At 38.0% G+C, this 17,188-nt stretch overlaps 4 protein-coding genes across 8 annotated transcripts; 2 read left to right on the forward strand and 2 right to left on the reverse strand.

Moving 5' to 3' along the window:
• Positions 1-122: 122 nt before the first annotated feature.
• Positions 123-3,176, forward strand: LOC120010711 (polygalacturonase At1g48100-like). The gene is made up of 6 exons (XM_038861513.1): positions 123-1,079; positions 1,185-1,352; positions 1,432-1,476; positions 1,566-1,773; positions 1,857-1,938; positions 2,112-3,176. Exons 1-6 carry the CDS (start codon positions 696-698, stop codon positions 2,611-2,613), a joined length of 1,389 nt encoding a protein of 462 aa, XP_038717441.1. The 5' UTR covers positions 123-695; the 3' UTR covers positions 2,614-3,176.
• Positions 3,177-3,351: 175 nt separating this feature from the next.
• Positions 3,352-6,920, reverse strand: LOC120010714 (pyrrolidone-carboxylate peptidase-like). Of its 4 annotated transcripts, XM_038861520.1 has the most exons (6): positions 6,656-6,804; positions 5,601-5,933; positions 4,663-4,767; positions 4,512-4,559; positions 3,794-3,847; positions 3,352-3,723 (listed from the first exon to the last, which is right to left on the reverse strand). In XM_038861520.1, exons 2-6 carry the CDS (start codon positions 5,865-5,867, stop codon positions 3,670-3,672), a joined length of 528 nt encoding a protein of 175 aa, XP_038717448.1. In that variant the 5' UTR covers positions 5,868-5,933; positions 6,656-6,804; the 3' UTR covers positions 3,352-3,669. The 4 variants fall into 4 exon arrangements, with proteins under 4 accessions (XP_038717448.1, XP_038717449.1, XP_038717447.1 ...); XM_038861521.1 differs by lacking the exon at positions 3,794-3,847; XM_038861519.1 differs by having other exon boundaries at positions 3,357-3,847; positions 6,768-6,920.
• Positions 6,921-7,491: 571 nt separating this feature from the next.
• Positions 7,492-12,774, forward strand: LOC120010710 (inactive glucose-6-phosphate 1-dehydrogenase 4, chloroplastic). 2 transcript variants are annotated; one of them, XM_038861511.1, is made up of 11 exons: positions 7,492-7,896; positions 8,639-8,912; positions 9,054-9,316; positions 9,620-9,714; positions 10,159-10,273; positions 10,386-10,591; positions 10,731-10,839; positions 10,951-10,988; positions 11,091-11,211; positions 11,303-11,505; positions 12,120-12,774. In XM_038861511.1, exons 1-11 carry the CDS (start codon positions 7,783-7,785, stop codon positions 12,556-12,558), a joined length of 1,977 nt encoding a protein of 658 aa, XP_038717439.1. In that variant the 5' UTR covers positions 7,492-7,782; the 3' UTR covers positions 12,559-12,774. The 2 variants fall into 2 exon arrangements, with proteins under 2 accessions (XP_038717439.1, XP_038717440.1); XM_038861512.1 differs by having other exon boundaries at positions 8,648-8,912.
• A 441-nt stretch (positions 12,775-13,215) lies between these two features.
• Positions 13,216-16,654, reverse strand: LOC120010439 (GDSL esterase/lipase At1g09390). Its single transcript, XM_038861240.1, has 5 exons — positions 16,258-16,654; positions 15,370-15,558; positions 14,539-14,699; positions 13,896-14,160; positions 13,216-13,667 (listed from the first exon to the last, which is right to left on the reverse strand). The coding sequence occupies exons 1-5, from the start codon at positions 16,523-16,525 to the stop codon at positions 13,435-13,437; spliced, it is 1,116 nt and encodes a 371-aa protein (XP_038717168.1). The 5' UTR covers positions 16,526-16,654; the 3' UTR covers positions 13,216-13,434.
• Between the last annotated feature and the right edge of the window lie 534 nt (positions 16,655-17,188).

Raw genomic sequence — 17,188 nt, forward strand, 5'->3', positions numbered from 1 at the left:
CTTCTCTCTTATGCGTTTCTTTCTCCTTATTTGGTTTTGTAGGCAATTTTTTCTTTGAAGAATTATATCCTTGTCGGTGAGCCATTTGTAACTCCACCTCTTCCAATGGGTGATCCATTTTAATGCCATCTCTAAAATGATCCGTACATTTCCCAAAACAAAAATGGGTTCTGGAACCAAAGCTTAAGCCACCAAATTGTGAAACAAGTAAAGCTGTACACAAAAATGGAAGTGAAAACTAATGGGAAGAACATGGATGCCCATATTCAGAACCACTCTGACCCCTATATTGCTACTGGTCGGTCTCATCTCATGCCAATACATTGTGAAACCAAAAGTAGCTTCCTCTAAGGATTAGTTTCCTAGTATAAAAAGTGACTTCATCTGCTTAAGTTTCTCTCGCAAGTTGTTTGTTGTTCTCCTTCTAGTGCTCAAGTGGTCACATAGAAACTGGTTTTAAGTCTTTGTGGGTTCTTTCAGTCCCATTTCTAGCTGTCAAAAATGGCAAAGTTTTGAGTTTGGTTCCTTGTACTTAAATGGGGAGTGGAAGTGGTGGCTACACCTAGTGAAAGGCCCAGAATAGGATTATGTACAGTCGGTCATAGACTCTTTGTTCTATAACTAGCCTGATATTCTTTTTTCTTCCAACTTCCAACATTCTGTCCTGTTCAACCACTAAAATCCCTCAACTCACCATGACATTCCCTCAAGTTTTTCCTTTTCGCATGCTCTTCTTTGTCTCCTCATTCTGCAACTTTATTCCCATTCATGGCCATACAATTACAAAGCAAAGGCATTTGTTGGACACAATTTCTCAAATTTCAATGCCTCCGACCCTTGCACCTGAGGCTTCTAGTCCTAGTTACAATGCAATAAATCCTGACACCATCAGGGTTTTCAATGTCCTATCATTTGGTGCTGTTGGTGATGGTGTTTCCGACGATACTAAAGCGTTCAAGATGGCTTGGGACACAGCTTGCCAAGCTGACTCGGCAGTTCTCCTTGTTCCGGGCAGCCATTGCTTCATCATACAACCTTCCATATTTACAGGACCATGTAAAAGTGGCCTTGTGTTTCAGGTCAATAAAAAAACAATAAGTACCATAATATTTCAGTTTTTTTGTTTCTGTTTTGGGTTGAAACTTGAAAGGACTGATCGGTTCTCTTGACCTGGTGACGAGAAGATTGACGGAACAGTAATGGCACCAGAAGGACCTGATTCATGGCCGCCAAAAAGCAGCAAGCGACAATGGCTGGTTTTCTATAAAATCAATGGAATGTCAATGCAAGGAGGAGGTGTTGTGGATGGTAGAGGAGAGAAATGGTGGAACCTACCCTGCAAGCCTCACAAAGTAAAGTCAATTCCAATCCTAGTTGCTTACCTTTTGTTTTCTGATAGCTTTAACTGACATTTTTATGTCAATTAAATAGGGAGTAAAGGGAACCACGCTATCCAGTCCTTGTGATAGCCCTGTGGTAAGTCAAAAGCATAAGTAAATTTTCTAGTTTTTGTTCTTAAAGTCAGTAATACCTACCTCCATGTACTAATTCAACCTTTAATGCAGGCCATAAAGTTTTTCATGAGCTCGCATTTAACAGTCAAAGGACTGAAAATCAAGAACAGCCCTCAATTCCATTTTCGATTCGATAACTGTCAACATGTTCATGTAGAATCACTCAGCATCAATTCCCCTGCTCAGAGTCCCAATACTGATGGAATTCACATAGAGAACACAAACAATGTGCAGGTCTATGATTCACTCATCTCCACTGGTAACTGCAACAGAAACCCTGCATTCACCAACTCCACTCCTTGGTTTTCATAAAGTTCATGGATTATGTTGTTTGATCTTCAGGTGATGACTGTGTATCAATTGGAGCAGGCTGTTATAATGTTGATATGAGGAACATAACGTGCGGTCCAAGTCATGGAATAAGGTAAACTCATTCACTGATCTCTTCATTTCTCAGAAAAGCAAGTGGGAGTGGAGTTAGGCAACTCTAAAAAGAGGCCTATTCCCTTGACTCTTAATTTTACCAACTCTGCTAGTGCTGCAATAAAGAGTTTGAAAGCTCCTCTATACATAAACTATCTATCTATCTCTATGCAGTATTGGTAGTCTTGGGATCCATAACTCTCGAGCTTGTGTGTCAAACATCACAGTGACAGACTCAGTCATCAAGCACTCCGACAATGGTGTTCGGATCAAAACATGGCAGGGAGGATCAGGCATGGTGTCTGGGATCACATTTGACAACATCCTTGTTGAGACAGTTCATAACCCAATTATGATAGATCAATATTACTGCCTCACCAAGAACTGCAGTAACCAAACCAGTGCAGTTCTCATTTCTGATATTTCTTACACAAACATAAAGGGGACATATGATGTGAGGAGTCCACCTATGCATATAGCCTGCAGTGATTCAGTTCCATGCAATAACCTTGTATTGTCCAATATAGAGCTGCTTCCAGCTCAAGGACAAATTGTGGCAAACCCATTTTGCTGGAATGCATACAGAACCATTCAGACACTCACCATTCCACCAGTTGATTGCTTGTTGTGGGGAACCCCTCAACCGGCAGACCAGAATGATGTTAATCAGTGTTGACAACGATTTGTATAAAGCACAAATATTGATAGCCATCCACGGAAAAGCTTTAACTGTATCACATAAGAGCCTTCAGTTCTATGAAACTAAATTAAGAGATTAATGCTACTGTTGCTTTTAACTCAGTAAGGTAATTTTGAGATTTATTTGGTTGAGTATATCTAATATGGTGGGCACTTCCCCATGATATAGGGACCATAGGGAGCTAATGAAACTTCTACTTCTAGATCAAAAGTCGCTACATGCCCATAACTCCCACAGTAGAGGCATCAATTGCACTTTTGGCATGCCAGATGCCATAAGTGCTAGGCTGCTAGCCCCACAAACAAGTTCTCCTACAACACCAATGGGTGACTTGTAAAAACATAATGCCCATTCTAGACAAACTGAAAATGATGGAACAGAGAAGCAGAGCAAAAATGGAAATACATGAGAGTACACAGTCAGGCAGTAAGAGTTTTTTCGTCAATGTGAAAGTGACTCTGCTGGTGGCATAGTTGGCCAAGCTACTTGAGAGTGCAAAGATCAGTACATGATTGGGGTATCGTCACTCATCGACACTTTACTTTTCTTTCAAATAACCAAAAATCACGCTGCCTAGTGTTGCTTCTACTATAACTCTCGTTTAGTACTTCAATAGATCCGGAAAAAAAGAACTTCGGCAGAAATTCTAAAAGTTCACAATGGTAACCAGTTTAAGAAACCGAAATGAAGGAGCAATGTCTTTTGAGACAAAAGCAAACTGGAGCGTTATTCATATATTAATTAACAAAGAAGATTTCAAGGCCCTTCAAGAAGTGGCTGAAACTTTTTCAGAAACATCAAAATATATGAAAAGAATGTGCCACCAATACAATTTTCCATTGACACACACTTATCTGTTTATTAAAGCATTACGATTGCAAGAACGCACCTGCCAACTCCAACATGGTCAACAGCAGCACAAGCATTTCAGCTCCTGGACATGATATGTCAGCAGACAACATTTAGATAGCTACTGTAAAGAAGCAAGTACCTCCAGCAAGGAAGCAACAAATCTCATTTGGGTTTCTTCATCTATGGTCGTGAAGAGAGGTACATGTACAAAAAGTGATTTGGTTCCACTCTGCTCTGCGAAGCGAAGGGAATGGTAGTAAACATAATTGCATACAAAACGACCAGCATCGTCAGAGGTCATCACCACATAACCCTGCTTTGCCAAGGACTTAGTGATATCCTCAACAGGAAGAGAAGTCTGTATGAAGTAAGAATAAGCGAGTTTTTGTCAAGACAATGATTCAGACTTCAGAGGAAGATAAGCAAATAGCATCATGACTATAAGAGAGTACACAAAGGGTGCCATTTCCCATGTGACCAGTGAATCTTTGAATTCCAGAATTTAGTGTTCTCAAAAATTTGACAGACGAGTTTGGTTAATTTTGAGTTTGATGAATTTGAAACAAAACTAAGATTCATATAACAAACCTAGAGTACAAGGCATAAGTAGGAAGGATGGATGTGACAAAAAAATTTATATCAAAAATATAACTTAAAACTGTGTCAAAAAACAATAGGGAAAGCAGGAAATAAAAACTTGGGATGCTTGCCATTTATCACACTGAACAATGCTCAACCTACCAGAATCAAAAGTATGCAAGTAGCTCCTCTACCTATGGCAGAAAAATAACATGCCTTCAAAGTCCAAATGGCTTCAAAACATTTAGAATCTTGATACTGAGCAACCAGCATGCATATGAAAGCCAATAATAGCGAGTGCTTTTCATAATAACCAGATACGCCATAAATAGGAGGTGAACTTGCACAGAGATTCATTTTCTTTTTCAGCAACAGAATAGTATATTCCACTAAAACATAAAACCAAAGAAAATTATGATACAAGAATATGAGAACCATTCTACCTCTCTTATCCGTGAAACTCCACCATCTGCAGGAATAATTGGTACTTTCTGCAAAATATGTATAGCCACAATTAAACTCCAACAGTTATGGAAGATGAATACGATGAAAATTAACATGCACCACAGAAAATACTTTTGGGACACATCAAACCTGAGGTTTCCATCCCATCTCATCAGGACAACGGAAAGTAGCTTCATTAACAGCTTGATGCTCAATAGCAAATCTTGTTGCGCCACTATTAACTCCAAAGTGCACCTGAAGAGAAGTTTCTCAGAATGAGAAAGAAATATGATGCATAAGGAAAAACTATGCTTAGAGTTTAGTAAATCTTGTTGCGCCACTAATAACTCCAAAGTGCACCAAGAACATGTTTATGGGACAACATTTGCATAGTCTTTCGATGAATTAAATTATTATTTGAAATTGTAGTAGGATCTTGATTGAACAGTGCAACTTCAACCAATTATCTAGAGTTGAAGAGAGAACACTATCAATGCGAAGGTTTTATGAACTCCTGTCAAACCATATAGGAACTGGACCAATTATGAATCCCATTTCACACTAGGTGCTCAGTAGCGTCAAAAAAGAAAATTTGTGTCCCCATTTATTTATGTAGGCTAAAAAGCCAAAACTAAAAGGAAAAACGAAGTGGCCAAGTTTGAAGCGCAATACACTTCACAAAGTTTGCAATGCAAAATGCCAGAACATTCAGTAGAAAGACAATTGCAGTGCTCTATATAAGTTACGATATCTTCTCAGACTGTTTGTGTGCATGCAGTAAATAATAGAAACAATTTCAGTCTACTTCAAATGAAGTATATATATTAAAGTATCCAATATCGAGAAGTACAATGCAGAAAGAGAAGGAGTTTTGAAAAGCCATTTCTAGAATACATTTCCTCAGCATTCCCCACCTTAAGTTGGGGAATGGGTCATGCTAGTTTAACAAAAACATGGCAAAACTAATGACAAGCTCAATTCTTTCATTTCAAGGTCAAAGCAATGGAAAGGGTAAATTGAACTTCAATAAGGAACATTATGCATCACACAGAAATACAAGACAGACATGAGACACCTGAATAACTAACCCAAATAACTCTTCTGGAATTCGAAGATCCTGATTCTTTCGAACTTATAGCAGATTGCAATGTCTGGTATAAAGGAACAAGGGCTCCCTGGCCAGCAGTTTCAAGGATGCTGCAACTTCCAAGAATCAGGCCTTTTGGCAAACCCCTTTTATTCAAGTACTCCTTAAGGTTGCGGACAATGATTTCAGTTGGATTCTCCGAAACTCCATGGAACTTCTTAAACCCTGTCACATGGATTGTTATCGCCGGTGGCCCTTCAGACCCCATGACTAGAATGTTATAGATCAAATCGTCAACAGTTATAGCATCAAATTTTGAATAAAATTTCAACACCTGCATAGGGTCAAATGAAGTTTTCATCCATCAGTCATAGAAGCATCGGCAAATTGAGACTTACTATGTTTAGAAACCAAATCATTATCAAGAATCTGGAGCATCTAACTCAAAAGCTCTATGTGGTTCTTTCACAAGTCCTGATAATGATGAACTTATTATTCAAAATTATACCAAATGTTACGGTACTCTCCAGGACTAATATAAACTATCAAGTACTTAATGATGGTTGTACCACAACAAAACAACAATCGACCCAATACAACAAGAAGTCAACAATGCATCTGAAAGCCCGACTTTTTCTCAATATTAACTTCGACGTAATGTAAAAAGTAAAAACACTATAAGAAAGACAATTTAAAAAAAAAATAAAATTCTTTGTAACAATAATCTTATCTAACTTCATAAACGTTCCGTGCTTGGAGTCAATAAATCCAATGAGTGTAGAATGAAAACAAGCTGAAACAGAGAAAACATTCAGAATTGAAAAACATCAAACAAAGCAGACAACAGCCACTTCAAATGATCATCTAAAAGATTATATAAACCTGAACAATCCGATCCCATGCCCCATCTGATGACAGACTAAACTCTTGTAAAACGTCTCCGATTACTAAGATAATTATAATTAAATCACCAGAACCCAGCACATTTAATTGATCAAACAACCAGATAATCGCAAGTATCCAACAAACCAGAATGGAAAATCCCAGAAAATCTACCTCGGATTAACAAAGTCTTCAAATTTCCAATAACTCCGATTAAAATTAACGTAGAGGAATAAAAAGAGGAGTAAAAAACACCGATTGGACTTCTCCCTGCTTTTTTTCTTACCTGTAATCTCCAAAAGAGAGAGAGAAAGAAAGACGACTCAGCCACCACTCTTATTTGTCAAACAAGTAGTTGATGAGTGCTGTCCAACGCGTCAGTGCAGCTTAAAACCCTTGACGTATTTAGTACTCTGCATCCTTTTTACTGTTGTAGAGCTAAATCAGGTCCTTTTTTTTTTTTTTCTTAATTTTTATATTAGCTTTTCTCTTTTCTTTTACATATTCTCATCTCATCATCTTAGCTAAATCAACTAATATAAAAAAAGAGGATGAGATGAGAATATGTAAAGAAAAGAGAAAAGCTTAATATAAAAAAGGAAATCGTAGTGGAAGGGAGGGGTCACATTCAACCAACACAAATGACAAAACTATCATAGATACACTGATACATACACGAATTATTTATCATTACATATCTGTTTTATATACAGACTTATCAGTCACGGTGGGGTTTGCAATAATACTACTTTACTTACCAATCATTAATGCATATTTCGTTGGGGGTTAATTGTGGACTTATTGTTTTTCAATGTTAATCATGGGCGTAGATAAACCAATTACGTTGCATCTACGAATGTGTATTCTCTGAAACGATGGGCTCTGCAACAGTATTTAAGGTCATTTGTCGTTTTTCTGGTTTTCGTTTATCCAACCATTTGTCGTTTTTGATAATACTGTTCATGTTTTCTTTTTTCTTTTAATTGTTCTTGTCATATTGTTTAATTGAGATTTGCTCCGGACACAGCATTGCTTGGTTTCGTACGTAACGGTGCTGATTCTGCTTACATCACCACATCAATTCTATCGCCACATTTTTATCACACTCCCTCTCTCAGGCGATTGCCCCGCGGACGCTTCTTCTTGCCGGACGTTACCGGAGAAAGATTATTACCCATCATCGTTCATCGCATTCCTTTGCAACCAGAACCACGAGCCACATATTGCAACCGCCCTTGACGTGCTCAATACTCTGCTAAAACCCTGATCAAAACTCCCTAAACCCTCAAAAATCAGTCCGGATGACGTCGCTTTCGTTTTCACGTATTTCGGTACCCTATGCGGATTCTTCAGTCAATACGCCAGAAACCTCAGAATCTACTGCTGTTCGCTATCAGTCTGCTCGTAGCTGCCCTGTAAGTGGACTCTGTGTCTGTTTTTTTTATAAGCGGAGACTCTGTATCTGGTTTTTTTTATATAAGCGAGACTCTATGTCTGTTGGTTTGAAGATGAATGATTTAAAGCTGTAAACTTTGCTAGATGGACTCTTTCGTTTCTGGGAAATAGTGGGGAAATAACACAAAAGTGAAAATTGTAACTTTGCTAGTTCCTGAGTGCTGTCCAATACATTGAAAGTGAACAGAAAAGAGATTAACTTTATGGGGCTTGCTCAATGGCTTAGAAATTTTGCTGGGTTCTTTGTCTGATTACAGGGATATGTTGAAGAAACGAGAGAAAAGTGAAATGTTTGAACTTTGGAAATTAATTTGATTGGGATATTCAAAGATTTCAAATGGGTGACTCCAGTTTTCTGAATTTTGATGTGCAGGGAAGTGTATCATCCCCGTTTCTACTGCCTAGGCTAGCTTATTTAATTCGAAAATATTTTGTGATCATAGTTTTAGTTGCATATCACTTTTCTAAAGTATAAGAACATATTAATCTACACATGATCCCTGTCTGCAATGTTTATGGTTGCTTTGTTATGCTAAGCTTCATTGCTTCAATTACTTCACTTGATCAATGTCAGTTGTCACTCCTTTTGTTTGACATAATATATCTTACATGATTCCCAGTTCTAGATAGCATAAGCAACTTGTGGATTATTTTGGGAAAGCATGATAAAAAATGTATTTGCATTAATATTTATTGTCTCAGATCATGCAGGTTGTTGCGAGCAACTTACAGCTGGTGGCAGGGAGGCATCATGTACTGACTGGAGGAGAAGCCAATATCTGTCAGAGGTTTCGTGGGTTAAAACTGTGGTTAATTGAGAGCCTAAATCTTCAGCTTCCTAATATAAAACATGGTTCAAATAAATTCAAGAATACAGGGAATCAAAATAAGAATCAATTAGCAAATCATTGGGAAATGACATTAGTACATGGTAGAAAGGTTTCTGAAGAAAATTTCTCTGCAGATATGCACCTTGGTTAGTAATCACTTCAAAGCTCAGAATTAGAAATGTTTTTTCATTTCCATCAATATTGATTTGTTTTATTATACTTTTCTGCCCTTCTTTTACTTTTATTTTGGGTTAAAGGTTGTGTGTTTTCAATTCCGAATGCTACAGATTCCAGTGGAAAAACAGTGAAATCAACTTTGCTGCCTGAAAATAGCTCTTTGGGTAATCATCGATGTGATGTTTCGGCAAATATGTCTACTTCCACTAAACCTTATTCAAGTTCACTAGAGACACATTCCTTTAATGTCCTGGCTGATGGTCATGGAGGACCTTCACTCTCCATTGCTGTCATAGGGGCTACCGGTGAGCTGGCAAGGAGAAAAATATTTCCTGCATTATTTGCACTATATTACAGTGGCTTTCTTCCTGAGGTAGGACTAGTCTAATATACTAATATCAGCGAAATGTATGGTACTTTCGTTATTACACACACATGTATCTTCTTCAAAGTTCAAAATGCCTTGGGCAGTTTCCTACTTCCACAACATCAGTTGTTCTCTTCTTGTTCTTTAACACCTTTTTACATTTTATATTCATTGTGGACTATCGTCCTTTTGGCATCCATACTGATTAAACTTCGAATTAGTTTTTGATAAAGCAGTTTCTACAATAGACAGAATAAATATCTTTTTCTTCTCCCAAAGTATATTGTGAGATCCATACCATGACTGCAGAATGTTGGTATCTTCGGTTATTCGAGGAAGAATTTGACCGATGAAGACCTGAGAGCCCTTATAGCATCTACTTTGACGTGCCGCATTGATCATCAGTATGTTTTTTCTACCACCTCTGTTTAGACTCGTTAATTTCTTTGATATGCGGTCCTGAAAATTTTGTGGATGAAATACCTAAATTTGAAAGAAAATTCTACATGATTTATACACAAAAAATACTCAAAGCAGCACCATTGGTATGTTTTTTCTACCATATCTATTCAGAATCCTTAATTTCTTTTATACGCAGTCCCAAAAATTTGTGAATGACATACTTAAATTGTGAAAGAAAGTTATTGCATGCAATATACATAAAAATTCTCAAAGCAGCTTATGACTTATTCCAAAGTTCCGACTGAGGAATGCTCATCAAAAATATTCTTTTAATTATTGTTTATAGCTATATACAATATTCCAAGTAGTTGTATTCTTTTATCCTATAACTAGTTGTCCTTATTGATGTTTAAATATTGCATTAATAATCAATATAACGAAATCAGAGAAAACTGCGGTGACAAGATGGAAGCATTTCTTCATAGAACATACTACCTTAATGGAGGTTATGATAACAGAGACGGGATGTCCAAGCTTAATTGCCTGATGGATCAAATTGAGGTATGGTTGAAAAACAAAACCATCTATTAAGATGTCAGAGAATATATTCCTTTTTACAGAAGCGCATAGGAAGCCTTTGAAAATTTACTCTGTTACAGCTTACCTACTGCAGGGAGTATCTGCAGCAAACAGGATCTTCTACCTTTCTGTGCCTCAAGAATCACTTATTGATGTGGCATCCGCACTTGCTGATAATGCCCAAACCCAGAGGGGCTGGAATCGCATAATAATCGAAAAACCTTTTGGCTTTAATATACTGTCTTCTCAACAGTTGACAAGTTCTCTTCTCTCTAAGTTTGAGGAGAAGCAAATATATAGGTGCACCTACATACTGTGTTTACTCGTGTGTGTGTATTTACATAATAGTGTATATATATATATGGGGAACCTTGTTATGCATGCATGGATTTTTGTATAGTGTCTCAGTTTGTAATAAAACAGATCAATTTTATTTCAGGATAGATCATCTTTTAGGAAAGAACCTTATTGAGAACCTCACAGTGTTAAGGTTTTCTAATCTGGTTTTTGAGCCATTGTGGAGTAGAGCTTACATACGCAACATACAGGTCGTTTTTCAGTCTCATATCTCATCATTTTTATGCTCTATGTTTGATAAACAAAGCATGTCCTTCTAGACTATCAAGCATGTTCACTGGGTTGTTCATTAATCATTACAGGTCATTTTATCAGAAGACTTGGGCATGCAAACAGGAAGGTGATCATAACAACTATTTAATTGTTTTCTTTTTAAATAAAGCAAAGCAAATAATGTCATCTACACAATAGGAAATCTTATGCTTTATTATTTCTTCTGAAGATATTTCGAAGGTTATGGTATCATTCGGGATATAGTACACAGTCATATTCTCCAGACTATAGCATTGCTTGCAATGGAACCACCTGTAAGTCTAGATGGTGAAGATATTCGAAATGAAAAGGTACCTTGTTTTCTTTCCTAGAAGAGGTGTCCTTATAAGGCAGACTTTCACTCTACCAGTACTTGTGCTGAGGAATCTCTTGTAAACTCAGATCAAGGTTCTCAGATCAATTCGCAAACTGGATCCTAATGATGTCATTCTTGGCCAGTATAAAGCTAGTTCTGGGGACAAGATTGATGTAAATTTGGATGGTTTGACCCCCACATATTTTGCTGCTGCATTATACATTGATAATCCACGTTGGGACGGTGTACCTTTTCTAATAAAAGCTGGCATGGGATTGATCAAACACAGGTACGATCTTCCGCTAGTCTGCTTCTGTATGCCATCGCCATTAGTTTCTCAATCTTTTGGCCCCTTCTCCTGGCCGCAAAAGGGGTTTTTTTTTTTTTTTTTAAAGATTTTTATAGTTGGTGCAATGTTTGATGATGTCTAATGTGGCTAGTATACCCGTATTGAAAGGAAGTTCCTGAAGCTTCATCCTTTAAAAAAGTAAATTTTGTATTTATCAGTAAGGCATAATCTCAGATCTCAATCAATACAAGAGTTATTCTAAGTTTCCATTTGTGTGTGTGCCTATTCTAATTTGTGATTGTGCATATTATGCTTCTCATTCATGAGATTACTGCCTTGAATTGCTGCTTATTAGCTTGGATGAAATTTCTCTGTAAGTGCCTAACTCATGGATCGATTTCGTCTGTAAATGCATAGACGAAAATTTTGGTCACTCAATCTGCTCATTATTGGTGGTATGGTTTATGATTTTTCTCCATTTTCCATGTACTGGTGGTGCCTGTTTCTTTGACTTATTGATTCACTGTGCTTGAGAATTAATATTATGGAATTGGGTTAACTAAGTTTACATGTGAAGCTCTTATTGGGAATTTGGGATCAACTATTTCTTGCAGAGTGGAGATACGTATTCAGTTCCATCATGTTCCAGGGAACATTTACCGTGAGCGCATTGGGCATAACATTGACCTTGCAACTAATGAGTTGATTCTGTGTGATGTCCCAGATGAAGCTATCCTAATCAAAGTTAACAATAAGATACCTGGATTAGGGTTGCAGTTGGATGCTTCAGAGCTTAATTTGCTTTACAAGGACAGGTATAATGTGGAGGTGCCTGATTCGTATGAACATCTCCTTCTTGATGTCATTGATGGAGATAGCCATCTTTTTATGAGAAGTGATGAGCTTGCAGCTGCATGGAATATTCTAAATCCAGTTTTGCAAGAATTAGATAAGAAGAATATATCACCAGAGCTCTATGAATTGGGAGGAAGAGGTCCGGTCGGAGCATACTATCTATGGGCAAAGCATGGGGTTCCATGGGCAGATGATTAGCTGGGTTTTGTCAAAAACATCTGCTGAGAAGAAAGCCCCTGACCTGATATGTGGTAATGTTGCTCATCAACCTCTCCTCTGGTCCATGATAAATGAACACTTCGTACATTCAAGACTTGGTCTAGCCATGTTCTCCCTTTTCTTTGTTGTCCTTATTGTAGTTTTGTGAAATATGATGATACGACTTAATATGGCCATCTGTTCTAAAACCAACTAGACCGAGGCTAATTTCAGAAAGAAATTTCTTGGCAAAACTGTCGTGATACATCTATCGTGTGTGGGTTGATACACCCAGTGTGGCAATTCCACCATTGGCACTCCTGCAGCCAAAGCTCTCCAAGGCCGAGTTCCATTCACAATGGATGGGACAAAACCTCCACCTGAGAACACCATGGAACTGTCATTCCTTGTCGTTCCAACTCAGTTTCTCTTACAATTACAAGGGGCACTTATCGATCTCTGGGCTTGCCTCGATGGATCTTTAACCCTGCCCAGAACCCTAGGTCCTAGGAGCAGCTGTTGTGGGCTTTAGCCAATACAGTTGAAAATTAACAACTAGGGAGAACTGAGGCCTAGCGGCCTGTAATGAGAATATGCTTTTGTTCAATGAAAAAAAGAAACACATTAAATATTTGTGTGGAGATTCAAACCCATAACTTCCTGACTTTGACAGACATGATTTCACCCGTCCATATAAAAAAAACTAGTCCATGCAAATGAATAAATTAAATTAAGCGAGCAGGAGCACCTGTATCAAATTCTTCATTCCTTCAACAAAATGAAAATCTCTCCCCTTTTAAGAGATTATCATGGGTTTCACTGGGATACAAGAGACCAAGAACACCACCACATTGTCCTGGAATGGAATCAACACATTCAATTGCTACAGAAGGAATGAAACGCAGTGCTCGGAGTGGAATAAGCTCTTGAAAGTACTTTCGAAGCTATAATGTCATTGGCTGCTTCTGTGTAATGGATTCCATCCCAGTTTATAAATTGTGATCCTTCATTGCAAACCTGAGAGCCGGAGTGACCGCATGTGATATCTATGTTATAATTGTATGGAGGTCCTCCATACCCACAGCATGCCATTAGTGGATTTGTGAAACCTGCATGGTTAAATGGGTTTATGAAGAACACTGTGGTTAAATAAATAGAACAAAGATGTCATGATTGAACCAAACTATATTGAAGATAAATTGTAAGAACATCAGCAGTTTTCTTACTGTCACAACTTCATCGTTGTGTCAAGCAGCATATATTGCAAAGGTACAAAATGTTGTGAAGTACGTAACATAAGCTTTTTAGTGTTCCAAATTGAAATGATGATGGCTTACCATATTTTGTGGAGTTGGCAACGAGATCATACTTGATGGCGTATATATCTACATATACTATAGTAGCATCCTTCAACTCTGATCTCAACCTTTGGCACAAATGGCGTAGTGCTTCATTGAACAACCTCGCTGCTGCATTATAACTTGAAAGACATCCACAGGTATCCAGCTCTTTGGTTTGAACCAACGTGAGTTTCTGAGGGAGACAACCCAATGGCCCTGTATTGTGAACCCAAAATTTTCTGCCACCTTGATCATATAGAGTCTAGACCCAATTCGAAATAAAAATGGTTACAATGAGACAGTAAAACCCTGTTTACTTTATAGTACAATTAATAGCATGAGACAATATTGAAGAGAGGTACTAACAATAAGCATGTCATGTGGAACTAAGTGTCAAATTCTTGCCAGTGACAATAAGGTGAACCATGAACAGAGTAGCTCCTAAGTACTAAAATCTATCCCTGTTACTTTATAGTGAAATTGAAGAACAAAAAGGATTATCCTTAAACCCATCCAGTAGGTTACCTTTTGTCTCATACAGTATCTCGCGGCATCCATTACACATAACAATACATGAAATAAACAATGCTTGAAAAGGAAAATTAGCTTAGGTAACATACAAGGGCAGTTTGAAACTCACCTTTACAGCATTGCTTATCTCTGTAATAATGGATGGAATTCTTTTTGTTACTTGAATATATGACATATTCTTGGAAAATGAATCAGCAACGTCATTTTGCCCAATATCAATCATATAAAGGGCATTCCGAAAGCCTTCATTACTGATTTTAAACCCTGAATCTGAAAATGACGTGTAAGTAGTATTATCAGTTCTTTTTACTCCTCCATGAAACAAAAACATGATTTGTGCTTCACTTTAAGCACTAGTTTGACAGGTTTGGTTCACAAGTAATACAGTTGAATGTGATTCCGAATTGTCAATGTTTGGTGTACACTTGAAATGCGTGAGACTCCCATTACCTGGTAATTACACACCTCAGAAAACAAGGGACCTGAATTTGACGACAAAAGAGATTTCCCTTTCTTTGTACTCTCACACTTACACACCTCAAACCCTTCTCTCTAGGATTCTCAAAGACTTGTCTCACACACAAGAAACTTAGAAAGTAGCACAAACATTAACTCTTTTAGGTTACACTAAAAATAAGAGAAGAAAACCCTAATTCCAACTCAAAACCTAATAGAATTCTGATTTTACAACTAAAAAAAGGTCAGGCCCGTGGCTTCCTCGAGCTGGCCCAGGCATTCCTCGAGGAAGGGCAATCTGATCTGAAGTAAAAATTCAACTTTGAGCCAAAAAACTCCAGGACGAAAATCCCAGTTACAAACTGGTATTGAGATTCCAATACTTGTAATAATCCATGAAAAGGCTTAAATAATTAAGGAAAAAAAAAGAACTTGTTCAACAAATTACAAGCAGTAAAAGAAAGGTATGCACACATATACACACCAGCTGTACTGCCTTGAAGAGTTACGGCCTTGAAGTGAAGGAACTGCATAACCTGAATGTTGAGCGAGAAAGGAACATATTTGGGAAGTGTTGATGACCCCACAACTGCAAAGTTTGCACCATTACTGAACTTGGACTCTGATAATGAGTCTAGGTATGGCCTAAGCAGACTTGTATTCAAACTTTGGCCTGCACGCATATACAAAGTAACCTTCTCTAATCAGAACTTCACAAGAAAATGCAGAAAGTTCGAAACATTGGATCCAAATGTTAAGTTTGTCAAAATATGCAACTACTATGTTCGCCGGGGGAGGCCAAAGGGCAAAAATCTCTCAGATCTACTCATTTGTATAGCTTTAGATGTCTTTGCTTTGCTTTCTTTAATTTGTAGTTTATCTTGCAGTTTTGTCGAATAAGAGTTTTGCATATTTGTTTCCGACTCAGTTCGGGTTCTTTAAAGTTAGGTTCTTTTGGTTGCGGGAGTATGATACAGCTCACTTAGATAGCTCTTCTACAAGATGGTGATTTTAGATCAGACCTGCAGCAATTGTTTCTAATTTTCTGTCTTTCAAGCCACTCGGAGTTAAAATCTTCTTGGCAAGTTGCTTTACAAACCCACACATTCCCAATTCTGGTGTATCTCGTGTGTACTTTTCTAGGTTTGATCTTTTATTTGAAGTCGTTGGTGGAGAAATCTTTGAGCGGGTTGTAATACTGAACTGATTGTAGCTCTTAGATTAGCAATGGAATACGAGTTCCCCACCCCCCCAAAGAAGGAAAAAAAAAAAAAAAGTTGCGAACAAAACGGAACAGGAGCTTAAAGCACGAAGTCGTTTTAACAAAGTAAAATCAAACAGCAGAAAAAGATGGAGAGAGGAAATGACTTACAGAGGAAGTCGATGAGGAGGCGTCCATCGGACAATCTGCCAGTTGATGTGCGGAAGAAGGAACGGCCATTGGGGAGGTCGATGGGGAAGCCAAGTCCGGCAGCGAGTCCACCAGTGTCAGAGTTGGAATCGCCAAAGTTGAAGATGAGTGGTGGGTTCTTGCACTGCGAAGCAACTAGGTGTGGCAGAGAAGTGAGAATCAGCGGAAGGATGAAGCACAAGAAGACAGAAGGAGGAGGAGGATTTAGCGGAGAATCTGAAGCTTCCATAGCTACAAATGTACACTCTGTCTCTGTCTCTGTCTCTGTCTCTGTCCCTGAGTGATCCAACAAACAAACAGATCAATTTTCATTCATGCCTCCACCCCCAAAGCATGAACCAACTACTGTAAACTAAACACACATTTGTTTCGTTACAATTTGGTTTTCTGTTAATTACGAACTCTAGAATGAATCTACCTTTTCGTTACAAAAGTGATGGGCCCACCGACAAATTTTTGAATCGGGCCTCGTGGGCGGGCTAGGAATATCAGTATCGAGATGGATCGGGCTTGGTGAAGACTATTACAGGCCCAAATCCTTGGGCATTCAATTAAGCTTTAAGCTTTGCTTAATTTGTTGGCCTAACTGAGCTTGTTTCTAATAAGGCCAACTTTGGACTCATGGGCTGCTATCTTCTGGATTCTAACATGTGGTTGTGGTAATTAAACTCAGTAGGAATAGGATAGAAAAAAATGTTTGGGAATGGCTAACTGGCTATAGGAAGGAAGACAGTAATTCTAGTTCCACAAACATCCAAACAAATCTCAGAACTGATCAATGGTACAAAATCCAATGGTAAAACTAGAAGAAAAAAAAAAAACCCAAGTGTAAAGCGGGATAATCAATACACAAGAGAGTAGTTGGGCCGGGGAATGCATGCATATTTATTTA

Source organism: Tripterygium wilfordii, chromosome 12, assembly GCF_013401445.1.
Source record: "Tripterygium wilfordii isolate XIE 37 chromosome 12, ASM1340144v1, whole genome shotgun sequence".
Taxonomy (NCBI): Eukaryota; Viridiplantae; Streptophyta; class Magnoliopsida; order Celastrales; family Celastraceae; genus Tripterygium; species Tripterygium wilfordii.

Bases quoted from the DNA above. Each gene is read 5' to 3' on its own strand.
- LOC120010711 (XM_038861513.1), top strand. From the start codon at position 696: ATGACATTCCCTCAAGTTTTTCCTTTTCGCATGCTCTTCTTTGTCTCC. The intron at 1,477-1,565 runs GTAAGTCAAAAG...CCTTTAATGCAG, and splicing joins GTCCTTGTGATAGCCCTGTG to GCCATAAAGTTTTTCATGAG. The intron at 1,774-1,856 runs GTAACTGCAACA...TTTGATCTTCAG, and splicing joins TGATTCACTCATCTCCACTG to GTGATGACTGTGTATCAATT.
- LOC120010714 (XM_038861519.1), bottom strand. From the start codon at position 5,867: ATGGGGTCTGAAGGGCCACCGGCGATAACAATCCATGTGACAGGGTTT. The intron at 4,768-5,600 runs GTTAGTTATTCA...ACTTCTCTTCAG, and splicing joins ATTCCAGAAGAGTTATTTGG to GTGCACTTTGGAGTTAATAG. The intron at 4,560-4,662 runs GTTTGATGTGTC...CATATTTTGCAG, and splicing joins AGATGGGATGGAAACCTCAG to AAAGTACCAATTATTCCTGC.
- LOC120010710 (XM_038861511.1), top strand. From the start codon at position 7,783: ATGACGTCGCTTTCGTTTTCACGTATTTCGGTACCCTATGCGGATTCT. The intron at 9,715-10,158 runs GTATGTTTTTTC...TAACGAAATCAG, and splicing joins ACGTGCCGCATTGATCATCA to AGAAAACTGCGGTGACAAGA. The intron at 10,989-11,090 runs GTGATCATAACA...TTTCTTCTGAAG, and splicing joins TTGGGCATGCAAACAGGAAG to ATATTTCGAAGGTTATGGTA.
- LOC120010439 (XM_038861240.1), bottom strand. From the start codon at position 16,525: ATGGAAGCTTCAGATTCTCCGCTAAATCCTCCTCCTCCTTCTGTCTTC. The intron at 15,559-16,257 runs GTAAGTCATTTC...ATATGCGTGCAG, and splicing joins CCTCCTCATCGACTTCCTCT to GCCAAAGTTTGAATACAAGT. The intron at 14,161-14,538 runs GTGAGTTTCAAA...AATTGGGTCTAG, and splicing joins AGATAAGCAATGCTGTAAAG to ACTCTATATGATCAAGGTGG.